The sequence below is a fragment of the Rhinoderma darwinii genome, chromosome 1, assembly GCF_050947455.1.
Source record: "Rhinoderma darwinii isolate aRhiDar2 chromosome 1, aRhiDar2.hap1, whole genome shotgun sequence".
In the NCBI taxonomy this organism is placed as follows: Eukaryota; Metazoa; Chordata; class Amphibia; order Anura; family Rhinodermatidae; genus Rhinoderma; species Rhinoderma darwinii.
In genome coordinates, this window is record NC_134687.1 from 557,585,159 (window position 1) to 557,608,916 (window position 23,758).

At 42.3% G+C, this 23,758-nt stretch overlaps 1 protein-coding gene across 2 annotated transcripts in view; it reads left to right on the plus strand.

Moving 5' to 3' along the window:
• The window catches only part of POLK (DNA polymerase kappa), a 113,963-nt gene that overhangs the window by 66,189 nt on the left and 24,016 nt on the right, over positions 1-23,758 (plus strand). For both annotated transcript variants that reach the window (XM_075838451.1, XM_075838460.1), the window contains exons 6-10: positions 55-220; positions 1,040-1,282; positions 14,749-14,873; positions 17,171-17,337; positions 19,774-19,806. In XM_075838451.1, coding sequence (XP_075694566.1) covers positions 55-220; positions 1,040-1,282; positions 14,749-14,873; positions 17,171-17,337; positions 19,774-19,806 — 734 coding nt within the window. The remainder of the gene's footprint in view (positions 1-54; positions 221-1,039; positions 1,283-14,748; positions 14,874-17,170; positions 17,338-19,773; positions 19,807-23,758) is intronic.

Consider the following 23,758-nt stretch of genomic DNA (forward strand, 5'->3'; position numbering starts at 1 on the left):
TTTTTAAATGGATTGATCCAAAAGCCATATAAAATTATGTAAATCCCCCTCTAGGTTCGAGAAATATTTTCTGAGTATGATCCCAACTTTTTACCCTTGAGCCTTGATGAGGCCTATCTGGATATCACTGATCATTTAGAAGAACGACTAACATGGGCAGATGAACGGAGAAGATTTGTTGTTCGAACTGGAAATACTGAAAACGTAAAGTCTCCAGCAGGTATAGCGTCCTAGAATTATATCTGGTGAAATACTGTCTAATTTTGGCACGATTGGATGGCTTATCTGATCTTGGCTGGGAAGTTTTTAAATGTCTTACGAACCAATCCCTTTAATGAGCTGAAAACTCTATTGCTGCCTTTTTCATCATTCTCGTTTCTTGGACATCTAGCCTAGGTCCATTGACGTGCATCGGATTCACTTCCTTCTTTTTTTTTGCTGTTCTGCTGTTTTTTTCCACATATATAATATTACACGTAGCACATTTACTGTCTTGATTTGCGGACCTTCAATAAATCACTGCCAGTGTTTATCCTAAATAAGTAATGACTGGCTGGTGGCCCATATCTGGCCCTCAAGTGCTTGATGTTTTCTCCTCTGTTATGGGGACACCGTGGTATCTTTTCGATCTTCAGAAGATGTGTCGTTTATGTATCTATGTATGCGCTAGTGAAAAGTTGTAGAGGAATTAGTGTTTGTAGGATATAACGCTGTGCAATGCATTTACCATAAGTAGTAAACTGAATGGAAGATTTATTTTAATGTTAAGGGGTACTCCAGGACTATAACATTGATGGTCTATCCAGGACCCCCACTGATCAGAACAATAAAGGGGCCTGCATGAGCCACAGCATGGATCCCACGGCTCAAACACTCATTTATCAGACATTGATGACTTGTTCTAACGATAGGCGGTCAATGTTGTTGTCCCAGAAAACCCCTTAATGTTCCTTGCATATGTTGAACTATTCTATTATATGACTATATATACCATTTCTTCAAATATTATTAATCTTTTTTTATTTACTGGTGAGTTTAGTTGTGGAGAGTACTCCGGTCACGTGTGAACCTGAAGAAACACTGTGCACGTCGCCAGTTCTGTTTGATGACAGTCCTACCTTTCTGCCAGACCAATGTCCTGGACTATCCAGACGAGATACTGATTGTGAGCATGAAGAACGACCACTGGAAAATGTGTTTGTCTTTGGAACTTCAGCAGAGGAAGCTGTGAGGGAAATGAGGTTTCGTATAGAACAGAAAACAACCCTGACTGCCAGTGCAGGTAAGGGTTAATTAGGAGCTGGTTTACCCATGATGAAAATGGCAGCAAGACTGTACTCTGTACTCTTTCTGTTTTACCTGTCCAGAACTATGTTGCTTTGCAGGTCACAGGTGCAATAATTCTTCGCTGCTTGGATCACTTTAATGTCGCTATACCTTAAAGAGGCTCTGTCACCACATTATAAGTGGCCTATCTTGTACATGATGTGATCGGCGCTGTAATGTAGATTACAGCAGTGTTTAATTAGAAAAACGATCGTTTTTGACGGAGTTATGACCTATATTAGCTTTATGCTAATGAGTTTCTCAATGGACAACTAGGCGTGTTTTACTATATGAACAAGTGGGCGTTGTACCGAGGAGTGTATGACTCTGACTAATCAGCGGAAGAAGTAGTAGGACAACAGCACACGTTGTCCTACTACTTCTTTGGATATACATCGTGCTGGAGTTGGTTTGCCTGGCTTGACAGCGTGCACCGCACCATACTCGGGACTAGTGCTGCTTCAAAAATCTCCTTTTTTCTGACTAATCAGCGTCATACACTTCTCTCCATTCATTTACACTGCAGATCGCGATATAGCTATATCGCTATGTGCAGCCACATAAACACACTATAATGCTACTCATGTGTCATGACAATGAATATACATTACCTCCAGCCAGGACGTGATGTGTATTCAGAATCCTGACACTTCTCTACACTTCTCTGTGATTTACTGCACAGCAGGCATAGTCTCGCGAGATTACACTGTAAGCTGTCATTTACAGCGAGATCTCGCTGTGCTGTGCTGTAGTCTCACACAGACGATACAGAAGTGGTCAGGATTCTGAATAGACATCCCGTCCTGGCTGGAGGTAATCTATATTCTTGTCAGGACACTGCAGTAACGTTATAGTGTGTTTATGTGGCTGCACATAACGATATAGCTATATCGCTGTGTGCAGTGTAAATGAATGGAGAGAAGTGTATGTCGCTGATTGGTCAGCGTCATATACTCCTCTGTACAACACCCACTTGGTCAAAAAGTAAAACACGCCCAGTTGGTCATTAAGAAACTCACTAGCCGGGGAATAGTAGTGGGAGGACAAGAGGAGAGGATTAGTTTGTACGCCGATGATGTGATATTGTATATGTCATACCCGAAAGACAACTTGGGGCTAGCTATTGAAATCCTGAACCAATTCGGTAGATTTTCTGGCCTACATGTTAATTGGAACAAATCATTTTTCATGCCTTTGAAGGAAGTGGGATGGGCGGAAGCTGAACACGGCCTGCAGGTAGTGTCGTCCTTTAAATATCTGGGTATTATCATAAACAGAGACCATAGGCAAGATCAAATCACCAACATACTGCCTCTGTTAGACTATATCAAGCTCAAATTCAGGGTGTGGGGGGCACTCCCACTGGCAGTGACGGGTCGCGTAAATTTAATTAAAATGGTTATTCTGCCAAAGTGTCTGTATGTTCTGGAGCACGCAGCCATACCAGTATATAAGGCATTTTTTAAATCCCTACATGCATTATTCCCGGCTTTTATATGGGGATCCAACAGATCCAAACTTAGCTTGGCTACTCTGCAGAGACCTAAACAGGAGGGGGGAATGGCACTACCGGATTTGTTTATGTATTATCTAGCTGGGCAGTTGAGATATCTACAGCTCTGGACAGGGTCGGACCCGTTACCAATGAGGGAACAGCACCTCGCTACATATTTGCATCTAACGCACCTTTGGCCAGTGCTAGAAAGCTCCCCGGGAACTTATAAAAGAATGCTCCCAATCCACAAGGTGGCAGTGCAGGCATGGACGGCGGCCAAACAAATTCATGCATATGCAGATATACAGGTGGACATGCCACTATGGGATAATCCCCTTCTTCCGCATCTAATGGAGGGGCAGGCCCCCTCTTTCTGGGGTGGCCTTGAGGTGTTTAGAATCGGGGATGTGTATACGGATAATGCCATTAAATCCTTTGCGCAAATGCAAGAGGAGTTCCAAATTCCTAGGAAAAGCTTTTATAGATATCTGCAGCTGCGACATGCTCTCACAAGTCAATACCCTAGGTCAGACCACGAATTCTCACGATTCCCTTTGATTGGAGTTTTTAAATCACAGGGCCCCCGGGGGCTGATCTCGGCTGTCTACACGGCCCTTATACATTCTAAATTGGCCAATGTCAAATTACCGGTAAAAGATAAATGGGAGAGCCTGATACCAGATCTGACAGGGGAGGAATGGGAGGATGTACTTTCATCTCCTATGTCTGTATCACCGGCGGCGAATAATAAAATGATTCAATTAGCTATAGTTCATCAGAGTTACTCACGCCGGTGAGGCTGCATAGAATGGGCAGATATCCTAGCACTGAATGCCACAGGTGCCGTTTTCCCAGATCTGATTTCTGGCATATGATCTGGGATTGTCCAGTGGTGGCCTCCTTTTGGGAGGAGGTGTTGGAAGTGGTGAAGCAGCCGATTCCCTTTTCACCTAAGATTTGTCTATTTGGGGTGCTGCTTGAAGATCAGTGGCCATTCCACATACGTATTTTATTGCGAGAAGTATTGTTCATGGCAAGGAAAACCATCGCACTTCGGTGGATGGATCAGAGACCTCCTAGGGTGACGAAATGGAAATCGTTGATCAACTCCATTATTCCATACGAGCGAGTATTATATAAGAAAAGAGGGTGTATTGGTAAATTTTATAAAATTTGGCAGATTTGGTGTGATTCACCGTGTACCCTGTATACTCCGAATAGATTTACAGACCTGAGGGACCAGTTGCTGCAACCTTGAGAAGGTCGGATGTTGCATGATGGGTTACTTATAGGATTTCTATATTTTGTATGGAATAACTCAAATTGGCCTGGGAAAGTATTATGCCCGCTGGGATGTTATTATGTTATTACTGAGGGTTAACTATGCGATCTATTAGGTTATGACATGTTAAATACCACCATAGCCAATATGCATCTGTGTTCAAAATTTGTATGACTACATAAATGTGTTTATTTTCTGTTATGTACTATGGACATTTGTATTGTACAATTCTTTCAATAAAACGAGTTTAAAAAAAAAAAAAAAAAGAAACTCACTAGCCTAAAGCTAATATAGGTCATAACTCCGTCAAAAAATGGATCGTTTTTCTAAATAAATAAACACTGCTGTAATCTACATCACAGCGCCGATCACATCATGTACAAGATAGGCCACTTATAATGTGGTGACAGAGCCTCTTTAAGGCTATGTTCACACTGAGTTTTTTGACGCTGAAACTGGAAACCGCAAAACTCTGCAAAAACAGCCCTAAAATGCCTCCCATTGATTTCAATGGGAGGCGGGGGCGGTTTTCTCCTACGAGCGGTAAAACCGCCTCGCGGGAAAAAAAAGTGACATGCCCTACCTTCGGGCGTTTACGCCTCTGAGCTCCCATTGACATCAATGGGAGGCAGAGAAAGTGTATTTTCGCGGCGTTGCATGCCCGCGGCGCTCAATGGCCGCGGGTGAAAAACGCTGTGAAAATCTGCCTCAAACTTCCAAACTGAATTTTCAGGCAGAGATTCCGCCTGAAAAAAACCTCCATGTGAACATAGCCTAAGGTCGAGTTTGTGTCTGTAAATGTTCCTTTTGTTATAAATCTGGACGTCATGCTAAGATGCTCACATGCAAAACTAGCCAAGCAGCACGTCCTTTCTCTCCTCGGCAATGGCTGCCAAAGTCCTAGAACTGTGTAGAAAGAAAATATACTAAGAACCTGGCTCTGGATATTTGTTCAGGCTCAGTTCATACTTATCATATTGGTTGATCCTACCAATATTTATACACATTAGTGGCATAGGTGCCTATCCACCTTATAACACCATATTATTCTTAGGTCCAACATTCTATGCGGATTGAATTCTCAAACTATCTTTATAGCAGCTGGAGGTACTTTTTTCTGATATAGAGCTCTGAATTCCTTTCATAGACGTTAGAGGGATCCTGTCACGTGGTATATGTTGTCTGATCCGTGGGCAGCTTGTTATACAGCAGGAGGTAGTGAGAGGAATGATATACATTTTGTGAGAAAAAAATTCAGGATAACATATTCATTGATATAAATCCCTGCTTATTTTGAGCTTAGGCGTCCAGTGTGCGTTCCTATTCAGTGATTTACAGTTTTCCCTGTACGAGTATGCATACAGAAATAACGATCAGGAGTAGGACCGCCCACTGGACTCCTAAGCCTAAAATGAGCAGGGATTGATATCATTAACCCCTTGACGCATTATCACGTACATGCACGTGAGAAGTGTCATAGGGAAGTATAGAACACAGCTGACACCCGCAGGGTATGGAGGGCGCTCAGCCCGTGAGCGCCCTCCATACCCTGCGGGCTTCAGCTGTGTTTTACAGCTGACAGCCCAGACTAACGGCCGGGGAACAGCGATCGCCCTGTTCCTGGCCGTTTAACCCCTTCAAATGCTGCTGTCAATCGCGACCGCAGCATCTGAGGTGTTAGAGAGAGGGGGGCGGTCCTCTCAGACAGCTCATTCTGCGCCCCCACACCGCGATCAGGGGGCACCAGTGGTTTTCATGGCAGCCTGGGGGCCTAATGAAGGCCCCCATTGCTGCCTTTTGTCTGCCTCTGTTAAGCTGTGTCTCTGGCACGGCTTAACAGAAGCCTGTGAAAATAACTATATACTGCAATACATTAGTCTAATAATCGCTGGTTAAACTCCTTTGCACTCAGCGACGTACTATTCCGTCACGCTAACCAATACGTTCACGCTCAGCGACGGAATAGTACGTCGCGGGAGTAACGGCCATTTCGTCCGTCCTCCCGACTCATACAGGAGCTGTGACAGCTGCTGTCTCGTACAGCTGCTCCTACAGCGGGGACCGATCTCAATTCCGAACGCGGCTTTTTAGGGGTTGAGCTACAATCGCCTGCTACATGATAGCGGCTGGCGATGGTGACTATGGCAACCGGACACCTAACAATGGCGTCCGGCTATGCCATCGACGGAAGCCTAGTGGGTCCTGACAAAGTCAGGACCCACTGTGCTTGCTGTCAGTGAGTAGCTGACAGTTCTAATAAACTGCACTACGCATGTAGTGCAGTGTATTAGAATAGCGATCAGGGCCTCCTGCCCTCAAGTCCCCTAGTGGGACAAAGTAATACAGTAAAAAAAAAGTTTTAAAAGTAAAAATCCCCCTTTTTCCCTAATCAGTCCTTTATATGTTTTTATTAATAATAAACAAACAAACTATACATAATTAGTATCGCCGAGTCCATAACGGCCTGAACTACAAAATTATTTTGTTATTTATCCCGCGCGGTGAACGCCATAAAAGAAAATAATAATAAACCGTACCAGAATTACAATTGTTTGGTCACTTCACCTCCCAAAAAATTGAATAAAAAGAGATCAAAAAGTCTAATGTATCTAAAAATGGTAATAATCGAAACTACAGTTCGTTACGCAAAAAATAAGTCCTCGCACGGATTTATTGATGGAAAAATAAAAAAAGTTCTGGCTCTTAAAATAAGGTAACACAAAAAGTGAATGATTTTTTCCATTAAGTATTTTATCGTGCATAATGCCATAAGACATAAAAAAACTATAAACATCTGGTATCGCCGTAATCGTATCACCACACAGAATAAAGTGAATGTCATTTATAGCGCACGGTGAACGCTGTAAAAAAAATAGAATAAAAAAACAATAATAGAATTGCGTTTTTTTTAGTCACCACGCCACTTAAAAATAGAATAAAAACGGATCAAAAAGTCGCATGCACCCCATGTAAACTACAATGAATTCCCGAAGGGGTCTAGTTTCCAAAATGGGGTCACTTTTGGGGGGTTTCCACTGTTTTGGCACCACAAGACCTCTTCAAACCGGACATGGTGCCTAATAAAAAGGAGGCCTCAAAATCCACTAGGTGCTCCTTTGCTTCGGAGGCCGGTGCTTCAGTCCATTACCGCCCGAGGGCCACATGTGGGATATTTCTCAAAACTGCAGAAACTGGGCAATAAATATTGAGTTGCGTTTCTCTGGTAAAACCTTTTTTTTGTGTTATAAAAGTGAATTTACTTTGCTCTAAATTCCTGTGAAACACCTAAAGGGTTCATAAACGTTCTAAATGCTGTTGTGAATACTTTGAGGGGTCTAGTTTCTAAAATGGGGTGTTTCATAGGGGTTTATAATATATGGGCCCCTCAAAGCAAGTTCAGAACTGAACTGGAACCTAAAAAAAAATAAAAATGAGGCAATACTTCGTTTCTTACATTATACTGATAATGAGCCGTGCCCACCCTGAGATGACCCCAGTTTTGACCGTTTGTATAAACGGAGACCCCTATTAGACCGTTTCAGTGCCCGGTTTTCCCAAGCATTCACCCCCGAGAATTGTATTTCTACTGATGTGTCTTTGGTACATTTTAAAGGGAGTCTTCAATTCCGCCAGTACCTGCCGGGTAAGAAGGCAAGTTATGGCGTGAAGATGTATAAGCTGTGCGAGAGTGCATCAGGGTATACCTACAAATTTAGGATATATGAAGGAAAGGACACCGGTATTCAGCCCCCAGAATGCCCCCCCGCCCCTTACTGGGAGTTAATGCAAAAATTGTGTGGGATTTGGTGCACCCACTGCTGGACCAGGGTTACCACCTCTACCTGGATAATTTTTATACCAGCTTCCCACTCTTCAAGTGCCTCGCTTCCAGAAGTCCTGCGGCATGCGGCACTGCTAGAAGAAACATGAGAGGCCTCCCTAAGACTCTGCTTGGGCAAACACTCAGAAGGGGTGAGAGCAGGGCACAATCCAGCAGCAACATATTGTGTGTCAAGGACAAGAGAGATGTCACACCAGTACCCATGTACCTGTACGAGGTACCAGTACAGAGACCCCCAAACCAGACTGCATCCTGGACTACAATAGGTACATGAGAGGGGTGGACTTGTCAGATCAAGCCCTGAAGCCCTACAGCACCATGCCGTGTGGTATAAGAAGCTGGCTGTGCACATCATACAGATGGCATTATACAATGCGTACGTGCTACGTCGATGTACAGGCCAGAGGGGAACTTTCCTCGAATTTCTAGAGGTGGTTATCAAGAAACTAATTTTTAGGGACCAGGAAGGGGGGGGCTCCCAGTACTTCTGGAAGCGAGGCCACACGCATCGTACCAGGGCAACACTTTCCAGGAGAAGTTCCCCAAACTGGCAAGAAGGGAAAAAGTCAAGAGGTGCAAAGTCTGTTCTAAAAGGGGGATAAGGAAGGACACAATATACCAATGTGACCCGTGTCCCGAAAAACTAAGGCTCTGTATGAAAGTGTTTTAAAATGTATCCTACATCCCTTGATTTTTAATCTACGTCAGTTTTACTTACCCTGATGCACTCCGCACAGCTTATCCCTCTCGTCTTTCCCTTCTGAGCCCTGCTGCATGCCCAGGCAGCTGATAACAGCCACATTGAGGGTATTGCCGTACCCATGAGAACCCACATTACAGTTTATGGGGTGTATGTCTCCAGTCAAAATGCTAACTACACCTCTAGATGAATGCCTTAAGGGGTGTAGTTTTAAAATGGGGTCACTTCTCGGGGGTTTCAACTGTACTGGTACCTCAAGGGCTTCTGCATACGTGACTTTGCACCAGAAAATCCCCAGTAGGCCAAATGGTGGTCCTTTCCTTCTGGGCCCCCCCATGGGCCCAAACGGAAGTTTATCACCACAAATGGGGTATTGCTGCACTCAGGACAAAATGGGGTATTTTGTTCCCTTTGAAAATAAGAAAGTTTGATCAGAAATTACATCTTATTGGGAAAAATGACATCTTTTTTTAAATTTCACAGCCCAATTCAAATACGTGCCGTGTAAAAACTGTGGGGTCAAAATGGTAACAACAACCCTAAATGAATTCCTTGAGGGGTGTAGTTTGCGAAATGGGGTCCCTTTTGGGGGATACCTACTGTTTTGGCACCTCAACACCTCTTCAAACCTGGCATGCTGCCTAAAATATATTCTAATAAAAAAAGAGGCCTCAAAATCCACTAGGTGCTTCTTTGCTTTTGGGGCTTGTGTTTTAGTCCACAAGCGCACTAGAGACACATGTGGGACATTTCTAAAAACTGCAGAATCTGGACAATACATATTTAGTAGTGTTTCTCTGGTAAAATCTTCTGTATTACAGAAAAAAAATTAATACAATTGAAATTCAGCAAGAAAAATGAAATTTGCAAATTTCATCTCCACTTTGCTTTAATTCCTGTGAAATGCCTAAAGGGTTAAATAAACTTTGTAAATGCTGTTTTGAATTCTTTGAGGGGTCTAGTTTTCAAAATGGGGTGTTTTTATGGGGGTTTCTAATACATAGGCCCCTCAAAGCCACTTCAGAACTGAACAGGTACCTTAAAAAAAAGGCTTTTGAAATTTTCTTAAAAATGAGAAATTGCTGTTTATGTTCTAAGCCTTGTAACGTCCAAGAAAAATAAAAGAATGTTCAAAAAACGGTGCCAATCTAAAGTAGATATATGGGAAATGTGAACTAGTAACTATTTTGGGTGGTATAACCATCTGTTTTACAAGCAGGTGCATTTAAATTCTGAAAAATGCTATTTTTTATAAATTTTCTCTAAATTGTGCAATTTTTCACCAATAAACACTGAATATATCGACTAAATTTCACCACTAACATAAAGCCATATGTCTCTCGAGAAAACAAACTCAGAATCGCTTGGGTAGGTTTAAGCATTCCGACGTTATTACCACATAAAGTGAAATATGTCAGATTTGAAAAATGGACTCTGAGCCTTAAGGCCAAAACAAGGCTGCGTCCTTAAGGGGTTAAGTCCCATTTTTCTTCTAAAGGGATGTAAAAAATAAACTTGGTATCGCTGCATCCGTAAAAGTCTGAACTATTACAATATACCATTATTTAAACCGCCAAAATCGCTTTTATTGGTCACTTTAGCTCGCAAAAATGTTTTAATAAGTGATCAAAAAGTTTTACATACCAAAACATAGTACCAATAAAAACTACAGCTCGTCCCGCAAAAAATTGGTCCTCACACCGCTCAATGCATGGAAAAATAAAAACGTTTTGGCTCTCAGAATGTGGTGAAACAAAACAACTTTTCTTTTTTAACAAAGAGGTTTTTTCTTTTTAAGTGTGTGTGTGTGTACATATATTTAGTATCACCGTTATTGTATTGGCCCGCAGAATAAAGTTCAGTTGTCATTTTTACCGCACGGTGAAAGCCGTGGAAACGAAAACCAAAAAGACAATGTAGGAATCAGTTTTTTCCAATTTCCCAGTACATTATATGGTACTTTTAAATTGTGCCATTAGAAACTACAACTCCTCCCGCAAATAATAAGCCCTCACATCACTCTATTGATGGAAAAATAAAAAGTTATGGCTCTTGGAACGCGGGGAGTGAAAACCAAAACGAAAGAATTATAAATGGCTCAGTCCTTCAGGGGTTAAGATACAGGTTATCCTGAAACTTTTCTCACAAAACTCTGTCAATCTTCTCCGTTCCTACTGCTCTATAGCAAGCTGCCTATACATTGGACCGCATACATTGCTTGACAGGTTCCCTTTTAAATGATAAAATTCTGTCTGCCCATAGCGACCACTAGGGGGAGCTTACTGTATGCTGTCTTTAATTGAATTAAATGTATAAATAGTTTGCAGTAAACTTAGGCCAGTTCACTGTGCAGAATAGCTTCAGATTTTTCATCTGGAATTGTGGACGAAATTCTGCAAAGTGGATGAGATTTGTACAAGCCTCATCCCCATGCTGCAGAAATTTTCCGTCTTAAAAAATTTACCTGCGTTGCGTTTTCTTTAATTTGCAGCATGTCCATTTCTGCTGCGCAATGTTTACGTATTTATTGCAGAATTTCCTCATTTAAAATGCAATGCATGCGATTCAATCAAAATCTGCACGATTTACTTCAGATCTTTCGCTGCAGATTTGCTGCGGAATATTTCCGCAATATATCCATTATGTGTGAACTACATATGGAGAAGCCTCAAGGTGTAACAGTAGGCAGCCATTTTATTTAACCCTTTTTCATGACCGGAAGTGTTTTAGACCTTAACCCCTTAATGACGCAGCCCAGTTTGGGCCTTAAAGCGTGCCTCCAATGACGTTGCCTAAAAATATTTTTTTTGCACAGCTGAATAGAGCCTTTCACTACAATTCCAACGATACCTATATTATGCAGATGGCTACTTCTTCGCCCGAGATCCAGCCATAATACATGTCTGACAGTAAATGTAAAATCTTGTCTTGCTGCATATTGAAATGGGCAGGCACTTTCCTGATTGTGACTTCAGCTAAGCGAATTGAAGCTAGAGCTTGTGCCCTTATATCCCAGGATGCCTGACTTTTAACTCGTTCACGAGCAAATCAGCTCAGCCAATCCAGTCGCAGAATCTCTTGCTACAATTTCTCCCCAGCAACTTATTTATTTTACCATCAATATTGCCGTATGAGGGCTTGTTTTTTTGTGGGACGAGTTGTAGATTTTCACAGCACCATTTATTGTACCATAATGTAGTGGAAAACTGTAATAAAAATATTTTCATGGTAAAATAGGAAAAAAAAACAGCAATTCCTCAACATTTTGGGTGGTTTTTGTTTTTACGGCGTTCACTGTGCAGTAAAAACATTGCATTAACTTTATTCTGCGGGACTATTACAGCGATACCAAATTTATAACGTTTCTGTTCATGTTTTACTACTTTTACAAGGAAAAAACTGATTGTTAAAAATAGAATGAGTTTTGTTGTCACGTTCTGTCAGGCATAACTTTTTTTTTTTCGTCAATTGAGCGGTGAGGGCTTATTTTTTGCGTGGTGAGATGTTGCTTCTATTGGTACAATTTTGGGGTACAGGAGACTTTTTGATCGGTTTTTATCCCATTTTTTGTGGGAGAAGTTACCAAAAAACAGCTGTTCTGGCGTTTTGATTTTTACGGCGTTCACCGTGCGGTCTTCAAAATGATATATTGTAATAGTACAGACTTTTACGGACGCGTCGATACCAGTTATATACATTTTTTTATTTTTAAAAAAAAATTGTGCCTGAGGGGAAAATGTTTGTTTTTTCTTAACTTTTTTTTTTTACTTGTCCCCCTAGGAGACTTGAACCAGCGATCGTTAGATCGCATGCACGACATACTGCAATACTAATGTATTGCAGTATATCGGGATACTTACAGTCTCCTATGATGCCCTGCCTCAAGGGCTTCTTAAGAGTACAAAGATGGTGGACCTGGGGGCCTTTATCAGGCCCCCAGGATGCCATGCGAACCAACGGCACCCTGAAATCGTGTCGCTGGGGGGCCATTGGAAAGTTACTCCCCCTGTTTCTAGTTATTCAAATGCCACGGTTGCTATTCACCGTGGCAATTGTGTGTATATATAATTTTCCTCAATCCTGAAGTCCTAGTCCCGTTACTTCTTCCTATGTTTTTTGTATATGTATGTGTGTGTTTATATATATATATATATATATATATATATATATATATATACCGTAAGAAGAAGAAGAAGCCAAATTAGGCCATGTGCACGATCCCAAGAGGATGAATCATTTCGCCAACTTGAAATATACAAAAACCATAGGAAGAAGTAACGGCACCAGAACTTAAGGATTGATGAAAAACTGTTGATTTATTCACCTCAAGTGAGCAGCGACGTTTCGGTCCGTCAAAGAACCTTCCTCAAGCTGTACCACGCTCCAGTTTCTCCAAACCCCCTCTGTATTATTACGTTATGCTCCTCTGGGTTGTTTACTTTTACAGCGCTCCGTATCCTCTGCAAACGCTGAAATTATACTCTGTAAACCCTATAAAAGGTCATTTAAGGCCATGTTCACACTTTTATTTTGCAAGTAGAAAATCAATGAGAGGTGTATTCCGACGTGGTTTCAGTGTCAAAAACCGCGCCAAAAACCTCTGTGGGAACTAGCCCTAAAAAGAAGAGGGCCCAATACAGACCATTGTGGAACCCCGCTGGTAACGATGATACACTCTGAGGATGTACCATTAATAACTAGCCTCTGTTTTCTGTTACTGAGCTAGTTGTTGACCCAATTACACATTTCCTCCAGTCCCAGGATTTTAATTTTATATACAAATCTTTTCGGCACAGTATCAAACCTTTGAAAAGTCTAGAGACAGCCTTAACCAGGTCCAAACTAGATCTTACCTCTTCATAGACAGGAGGCGATCCCTCATAAACCCATGCTGATGCTGTGTTAACCGTTTATTTATATAGAGATACTCGAGAATAGCATCTCTTAGAAAACCCTCAAATATTTTACCTGGCTATTGTCTTACCTGGTGCTGTATTTTACGGGTAGCTGCAGTGGAGTGTCACCCGAGGGCCGCCCGCAAATAGCCGCGTGCATTAATTTCTATGAGCCTGGACCGCAAAACACGGCCGTAATAAGACATGTCCTTTCTTTTTGCGGTCCAGGCTCCTGGGCCATGCACGGACCGTGGAAACCACAGTCGTGTGCATGGGCCCATAGAAATGAATGGGGCCGCAATTCACCAGCGGATTTGCAGGTGAATTGCAGCCGCAAAAATACATTAGTGTGCATGGGGCCTTAGATTGTTGCTTATTGTTAAATGATTGGATCACATATGAGATCATATATCTACCAATTAGTTGGAAATACTCATTTATGGGGTTGTGAAGTATTAGGGTATGTGCACACAACCTATTTTCAGACGTAATTCAGGCGTTTTACGTCTCGAATTATGCCTGAAAAGACGGCTCTAATACGTCTGCAAACATCTTCCCATTGCCTGCAATGGGGTTTACAATGTTTTGTGCAGACGAGGTGTAATTTTATGCGTCGCTGTCAAAAGACAGCGCGTAAAATTACGCCCGCGTCAAAGTGGTGCAGGACACTTCTTGGGACGTTTTTGGAGCCGTTTTTCATTGACTCCATTGAAAAACAGCTCCAATTACGTCCGTAATTGACGCCGCAAAAAATGCGACTACTTGCAAAAACGTCTGAAATTCAGGAGCTGTTTTTGCCTGAAAACAGCTCCATAATTTCAGACGTAATTTGTTAAGACGTGTGAACATACCCTCAGGAAAACATGGCTGTTTTCTTCCAAAAACAGCACCACACCTGTCCATAGGTTGTGTGTGGTATTGCAGCTCATCACTATTCACTTAATTATGCTGATCTGAAATACTAGATGCAACCCATGGACATATGTGCCGCTGTTTCTCAAAGAAAGTAGCCATGTTTTTATAACCCTGTACAAGAGCTTTAAGATAAACTGGAAGATTCTACAAAACTACCCGAGGGCTTTAAACATTACAATTGTTAAACTATTACTGAGTACTGAGGCTTAAAAACCACCCCTGAGTCAATCATTTTTAAGCCTCTACTGGACTAGTAGAATATAAAGGTCATTCCTAATTATTTTGTGTTTGCAGGCATTGCTCCAAACATGATGTTGGCCAAAGTTTGCAGTGACAAGAACAAACCTAATGGACAGTATATAATTCCACATGACAGACAGGCGGTATTGGACTTCATTAAAGATTTGCCTATTAGGAAGGTAGGAACCAGTTTATTATTCACCTTGTAAGATGTTAATAATACTAGTAGGTATAAGACCACGGTCACACATGGCGGATATGTTGACGGAGTTAAAGGGGATGTTCACGATTAGAAAAAAGGGTCAGCTCTTTTATTTTCATCCAGGAACAGCGCCACTCTTGTCCATGGGCTTTGTCTGGTATTGCAACTCAGCATCTTGAACTTTAATAGGGAAAAGTTGCAATACCAGACACAACCCACGGAGAAGAGTGGCCGTACAGAGGACCTGTCGCCTCTCCTGACATGTCGTCTGAATACTTGTATTTCCCAAAAAATGACAATCTGGAGCTTTTTCTTTTAGAACTCTGCATTGTGGCAATCCTTTCATTCCTCCTAGAAATGTATGAATAAATTGATAACTGGGTGTTACCTTTCCCCTTGTCAAAAGGGCGTGTCCCTACGCAGTCTGAGACTGTAACCACTGATTGGACCGTGTCGGATGGATTGGACTGTGTCGGACACTCCCCCAACTGGTAACACCCAGTTGTCAATTTTCTTTATAATTTTGTAGGAGGAATTGTCAGGGCTAACATCCTTTTCCCTGTTATTTCACACCGAATAACCACCTCCGTAAGTTGGAATCTGAGGGCATGCGTGGAAGAAATATATCAGGAGACAAGTTGGTACAGATCCTCCCTCAGTGAAGTAGGAAGTGAAGACTAAATTTTTATTGAACAAAGAAACACAAAAGTTTCCTCCCTAGAGATGTGGGACGTGCTTAAGCCCCATTGGCTCTATTCAGCTGTAAGTTCATCTGTACACTCCTCTTGCATTCCAGGGGCGGTGTCTCCATAGGCGCGTCCCTCATACAGCCTCCATCTTGTTTCATTTACAAATCTTTGTGGAATATACTGATATAAAGCAATAATGTTTTTGCAAACAATATACAGGCTAATGATCCCTGACAGAATAACCGAGGAATGGTACAACACGGAGCTCTCGAGGCTCCAGAATAATTTGTCTTATAGGGAATACAAGTTTTTACTAAAACTGTCATTTCAAGAGAGGTGACAGGCCTTTTTTAAGACCTTTGATACTAACCACATATATAACCGAAAAGTTTATAATAAATTTGTACATGTGTTTAATTGCAGGTCTTCAGCATTTTACATTGCATAAAATTTACATGTGTTATTTATGCTGATGTTTTCACCTCAAAATAACTCAGACCAAGCATGTGACCGGTGTTAAGAACTGAATTGTAGCCCAAAAACCGTGTTCTTGTTAAACGCTAGATGTGAACTGAATTGTGCAAAAACACATGTTTCAGTGTGGACGATGCCGCATGTTCCGTAAGTGGTCGTTGTAAGTTCACTCGGTAGAATTGCTGAGCTCTGATTAGATTGATGTTGGCAGACTCAATCATTTTCTGCTGGATCTGCGACAGAAGTGGATAAATCAATAATTTAAAAAGAAATAAAGCTTCTCCTGTATCCTAATTTATGGCTATGTACTTTCATTTCATATGCGCTTTTCTACCCTTTATCTGCCATCCATTAAATATCCATACTGATGCCCTCTGTAGGCTGACCTCAAGAAAAGTAAGATAATATAGATGAACATTGTAATACCGAAGGTTGGGTTCAGATATATCATTCCCTGCGGCCGCCAGGGTAGATACGCTGTGTACCTTTACGCACGTATCTGCGCTATGTGAACTTACTTTTAAGACTGACGTTTCACAAGCTATTTGTAAGCTAATTTACGTCGGTGGGAAATGCGTCAAATTTATTAAGATGTGCACCTCTAAATAAATTTTGTACGGTTTTGGCTGTCCGTGAAACAGAAATTTAAATCTACATCTGCTATCACCATAATTAAGGCTAATTGTGACGGAAGTTATGGTAAATTAGTCTTTCTGTTAGAGGCCCCGCCCCTCCCACTGAACCACGTCCGTCTCCTTGCCACATTCAGAAAGTGGCAAAAGAGTAAAAATTTGCCTAAATTTGCAACTTTTTTACACCAGAAAACAAGCGTAAACCTTTTAATATTTTCCCCTAGTGTTTAGAATTTACTATAAGATACCTCCCGTTCAACACGGACATATTTTTTCAGACCACAGCTCATTGTGGGTTCTTGGCATGCATAGTAATAGTAAAACCTAAAGAATTTATCATCCTTGGTAAGAAAACACAGCAGGATTTCAAGCGACTCTTGGAAGATATTGTGCTTGTCAGCAGTAACTGTTTCCTACACCCTATGTAATGCGGCCAGCTCTCTGTAAAGAGTTACTGATGGATGTGTTTACTACTGCAGGTTCCAGGCATAGGGAAAGTCACGGAGAAAATGTTACGAGCACTTGGAATTACAACTTGTACTGACCTGTACCAGCAGAGGGTGCTGCTCTCACTATTGTTTTCAGATCTATCCTGGCATAATTTTCTACATATTTCACTGGGCCTGGGATCAACACGCATAGAAAGGTGAGTGAATATTTGTGTGCATAGATTTCCTGCATTACCCTTGTGTCTCACATAAGCTGGAAGTGTCCTTTAAAAAAGACCTGTCAACTTTCCTGACATGTCTATTTTGGTAAATACTCTGATCTCTCATGAATTAACTATTCTAGAACGTATTTTCTTAGAGCTCTGCTTGGTGCCATTCCTCTGTGAATAAATTGACAACTGGTTGTCACCATTCCCCTTGTGAAAGATGGGTGTCCCTACACAGTCTCACTCTGTCAGCACTGATTGGACATTGCCAGTCTGTGTAGGGATACACCCCCAACTGATAATGCCCAGTTGTCCATTTATTCATACATTTCTAGGAGGAGTAACAGAGGAACTGGGCAACGTAGAGCTCTAAGAAAAGAGGCTCCAGAAATGACATTTCATGGGGAATACAAATATTTTATTAAAACACACGTCAGGAGGGCTGACAGGACCTCTTTAACTCTTCAGTTCAAAGTGGAGCTCCATTTTGTTCCATTATTTCTCTAATATGTTCTTATTGAAAGCATTTCCATTTAGCAGCTATAGCAATCAAATAATATGTATGGGTACATGGAATTTCATCATGGCATCCCTGCAGACCCATCAGTAGACACGGGCGATTTTCCAAAAACTTGTGTCTACAGGTCATTGAAAGTCTACAGGCACGTGGCTGCACAGAGTTTGCATAAATATAGAACTACCACGTATCGTAAAAAATAGAAGTATTTATTAATAAACAACAATACATGGTATCCCAAAAATATATATAAATAAACTAAATAGAGCAGCTCTTACACGGAGAGCAGCATCAGTAAGGTATAGATGTAGATATACCATGAGGTAAACCGAAACAACCCATCTCAAAACTAACATCCCTTTCCTTATCACACCATATATACAAAAGATATATAGCAATATGGCAGTAGCCAAAAGACAAGCAAATGTAGGGCTACTAGGTACGTGAAGTAGATTCTGACTGGTGAAAAATACATATGGCAGGAACGAAATACAGCAATTCCAATAAAAAAAGTGGCAAAAATACAAAAATCACCAGAAATATAGATAAAAAAGAAAAAAAAAGACATACCGTACCTAGAGACATGATGGAGGAAGGGGGCGTAGAGATATGTGGCACTGAAACGCCTCAAGGCGTTTGAGGCATTTTTCTGTGCCACATCTCTACGCCCCCTTCCTCCCCTGGTGATTTTTGTATTTTTGTCACTTTAACTTTTATTGGCATTGCTGTATTTCATTCTTGCCATATGTATTTTTCACCATGGTGAAAATGAACGTCCGCCCTGGAACACCATTTAGTTCTGTTTGGCGTTCTTTTTTTTTTTTTTTTAAATATCTAAATAGGCTTAAACATCTCTGTAGATTAACTTCTTAATACATCTTAATTGTGGTTGGAGCTCCATTTTTCACCAATACTGAGCTACACATTTAGTGCATAGACTTAGATTTAAAAGATAACCTTCCGACTACTTGCAGCCCTCGCCAGAGGGAGCTCAAGAGCTTAATGCATTCTTTAATACATTGAACTCAATAGTAAGACCGTATGCATAAAATATAATGCCCCCTCTAGTGGTGGCGGCAGGCAGACAGAATGTTATGTTTTAAATTTATTCATGGGGATTTGTAGCTCTGTATCTGAGAAACAGAGGTCCGACTGCTATTTGGAACTGAACACGATAATATGATAAAAGACAGAGGTTCGCTTTGAAGGCTATGAAAACCTTTGCAGCCGTTTTTTTATTAAATGTATGTAATTGGTGATTATAAACGTTTTCTAATTTATATTTATTAAACATTGTTTTTGAGATGCAGCTTCTATGTTTGCTCTATACATAGAAACTGTATCAAGCACTCTCAGCCGAGAGTTAATGTATAGAGGATACATAGATGTTGCATCTCAAAAACTGTAGGAAATTTGTACTGCATTTAAATTAGAAAAATGATCACCAATTACATACATTTAATATAAAAAAATGGCTGCCGCGGTTTTCATAGCCTTTAAGCTTCAACTAAAAGAAAAATCATATATGTACTTAAAGTAGTATTCCCATCAGACATTTATGGCATAGCCATGGGATATACCATAAGTGTCTGAGATTTGCAGGTACCATTTCTCAGCACCTATCTCACAGATCGGGGGTCACTTGATCTCCGTCCTGCCTGGTGAAGCATCCGCCGGCCACAGCATCCAGGCAAAGAATCAAGCTTGCTCGCTCAGCTGTTTCCGTAACTACCATAGGAATCATTGGAGAGAGACACACTTCTCTGTGGCCACCTCACCAGGTGGGACAGGGGTCGGCTGAGCCCGATTCTGGATATGCCATAAATGTCTTAGATGGGAATAACCCTTTAAAAAACGGATTGTATTATTAATATTCATTAAAGTGTGTTGTTTTTTGTTTTTTTTCCCAGAGATGGTGAAAGAAAAAGCAAGAGCACAGAAAGGTATGTTTCCTGTATAAACTGCGCCGTGTTATCAAGTGCATGACCGCAAGGGGCTGGCTTATTGGCTATCGCTGGAGTCCCCGAACAGAGCATCAGCTGATGCTCTGCTCGGGGACTCCAGCAATAGGAAACTCCTGACGTCACTGTCCATATATGGAAGGGACGTCTGGATCGGTGCTTGAGTCCAGGGCAGAGCATCAGTTGTTCTGCTCGGGAACTCCAGGGATAAGGGATCTCCTGACGTTACTGTACATATATGGATTGAGACATCGGGAGCAGTTCTGCAGAGCGCTGGGGACTCCAGCAATAGGCAATGTTCCAGCCCCTTGCGGTCATGCGCTTGATAACATGCCGAGACGAACCGCACAGGAAGCAAGCCCTCAGTCACGTGGGGCTGTGTCAGCGCGTCATCAATATTAGGAAAACGACAGGACTTCCAGCACCAATTCGCCAGGTTTGAACTGCACAATTCAGTACAGAATTAAAAATGAAAGTACATTAGTAAGTGACTTTTTTCACATAAAAATATAAATCCCGAGCAATTTTTGGTCTGTGGTTAACCTCTTTAACGGGTTAAACTATTTGCTGGTAATAGTAAATTTATTTTAAAAATGCCCGAAAAATACCTTTTTAAAGTGGTACATTTTCCTATACTCCTCAAACCTATGGGCTGTGAATGTGGGTGTTTTGCTTTGAGGGCCAACATGATTAAGGGTTTTCCGCTTTGGTCAATTCCCTTTTGTTAGAAGGGTCATTCAACAATAAACTGATCACACGGAGTCCAACTGATTGGAAAACTGGCGATCGGCCATAATCCGTAGTGTTCAATTCCTCTGCAGTGCCACCACATGGAAATAAAGGATTACGCAGTGTTCATTGAAATAATGTATGTATTGGGTCCTCTAGAGGGAGACACGCTCTGGTTTATCTGGGGAACCCCTATTTCTTAACCGTGCATTCCATAACAGGGTATATGAGAACAGGCTCGGCCTTAGGAGTGTGCGACCTGTGCCATTGCACGGAGCGCATCACTCCAGCAGGTGGAAGGGGGTGCTGCGCTGGCTCCCCTCCCCTGCTTGTGTTTCAGAACAGGGTTGCTAACCGTCCGTTAATTCACGTCAGTCTGTGAAATTAGAGGACTTTTAGCAACGGTCTGTTGTGTCCGGAATAAATAGAAAGGTGTCCGTAGTTCCTTTTTTCTTTTTGTCCAAAGTGCTGTGCAAGGTGCGTTGATCAGAGGAAGGAGAATTATGAGCCGGGTCACACGCAGGCTGCATGATGACCTCATGAAGTACCTTGTGAGCCTTCCCAGGCTCTGCGCACTATATATGGTGTGTACTAATAGCAGTGCCCTCCTGTCACCCAGAAAGTAGGGGGGAAAGGAGTACAGCAGAGAGCAGCTTGGCTGGGACCTGACAGGTGGAGCAGGAGAATATATGCAGAGCAGGACGCTGGGCTGCTGTTACTTCAGCTTGTACTGCTGATGTGTGAAGCCCCTACCCAGCGTCCTGCTCTGGATCTAGTTCACTGCCCAGCAGCTGTACAGGTCCGCAGCACCCTGCTTCTTCACTGTGTCTGCACGGCTGACCTGTATAGCTGCTGCTGCTTCTAAAATTTCTCCTAAGCACATGTACAGCCCATGTACATCAGTTGCCCCTGATGTCACTACTGTCCATATATGAACAGAGACATCAAGCGGTCCGGCCACAGGGGGATTCCGCTCCTTCAGGAAGCTACAGTGGCACTATGTACAGGAAGGTGAGTGCTCCCTACAAGGGGGCCGCGTGGCACTGCCGGCAAGGGGGGGCCGCGTGGCACTGCCGGCAAGGGGGGGCCGCGTGGCACTGCCGGCAAGGGGGGGCCCGCGTGGCACTGCCGGCAAGGGGGGGGGCCCGCGTGGCACTGCCGGCAAGGGGGGGGGCCCGCGTGGCACTGCCGGCAAGGGGGGGGGCCCGCGTGGCACTGCCGGCAAGGGGGGGGCCCGCGTGGCACTGCCGGCAAGGGGGGGGGCCCGCGTGGCACTGCCGGCAAGGGGGGGGGGGCCCGCGTGGCACTGCCGGCAAGGGGGAGGTGGGAGGCTGTGTGGCACTGCCTACAGGGAGGCACTATCTACAAGGGTTGGTTGTGTGTGGCAGCCAGGGGTGGGGGCATTATACTGTCTGGAGGCCACTAAGCGGACATTATATTGTGTAGGGGCACTACAGGGGGCAATATAGTGTGTGGCGCTTAGGGAGCATAATACTGTGGGGGCACAATTAGAGGACAAAATACTGTATCTTTGAAGGGGTTAGAATATATTCTATTAAATATTATACTCTATGGGGGGCAATAAAGGGGCAGTATACTGTGTGTGGGCACCATATAGGGCATTTTACTGTAGGAGGCAATATACTTTTATATGGGGCATTTTTTTATGATGGGGTGGGGCGCCGAAAGATCATTTTGCATGGAGCGCCATACGTTTTCTAAACTAGACAACCATTTAATGTAGTAAAAAAAAAAGCTCATACTCTCCTTATCGCCTTTAAATCCCCTGCCACTCCAGTGCCAGTCTACGATCCCCGCCTGTCTCAGTTTAAATTGGCTGGAGCAGTGACATGCTGCTCTGACACATGAAATGCTCCAGCCAAACACGGGCCGCTGTTGGGATCCCAGTAAGTACAGCAAGTGGCCATTGGAGCAGTCACTATGGCATGTCACGGATCCAACCAAAGTAAATAGGCACTGGCCGGGAACCCTGTACCCACGGCAGAAGGGGATTGCAAGTGTGAGCTTTAATTTTTACTACATTTTTCTATATAGAGGTAAAAGTAAAATTTTCATGACCTTTGTTAAAGGGTGTGGGGTAATAGCGGGATTCACTGGTTAGTGACACCCACTATTACTACCGCCTTTATAATCAGGGTCACTAAGGTTATGCCTAGTTCCCCCTACCTTTTCCTTATACTAACGTCTATCTAATTGCTTTCGCTGCTGCTCAAGTGAATAAGACCGTATCGTAAATAAAGGTAATATTTATTAACATACAGTAATCACTCTCATAAAATACAGTAACTAATCACCGTACAGTATAAACACGGTATCAAAATCCTAATTATACCGCCACCCAGTTACCTAAACATACACAGAAGTAACGTTACAACACAATACACATAAGTTACTTGTAATTCTCACACGCTCACTATCTCTGTCCCACTCCCTCCTAAAATAACTTTCCCTATACACTAAGGGTTAATACGGGATACGGAGGAACAAGGGGAATGGGTTTCTGTGTACCTGGGGATGTGCAGGTTAAGGGTCACTGCAGGGTGACCATGGAGTTTTATGCACATCAGAAAAAATATGCCTCCATATTTCCTAAAGGCATTTTTTGGTTGGGAAACGTATAACTCTCTAAAATCCGCTAGCGTGGTTTTTGTGTACGACAAAAGCTTCAAACACCACGTCAAGCCGCGTGGCGTTGATGTTTTTCTGCCTCCAATAGATTTTAATGGGCGGTCAAGAGCAGAATCAACCCTAAGTTATAGCAGGATGCTTCTTCTTTGTTTTTCTACATGCTGAAAAAAAAAAATCTTACCTGTTTTCCGCGACATGGGAAAATGCATCAAAACCAGTGCCAAAAAATTCTGTGTACATACCCTTATACTGTACTTCGCTTAGCTTTAAAGAAAAAAAAGGGGTGAATGTACTGCAAAAATGTTTTTTCAAATAAAAGTTTAAAAAAATTATATGAACCCCAGAATGGTACCAATGAAAACTACAACTCCTCTCGCAAACAACCCCTTATACGTCTAAAATAAAAAAAAAATTATGACTCTAGGAATGCAATGACACAAAATTAATTTGTGCTCATATAAAGAGCTTTCATTGTGCAAAAGTAGTGAAACATAAAAAATCTATATATTTGGTATTCCCGTACTAGTAATGACTCGTAGCATCAAACTAATATTAT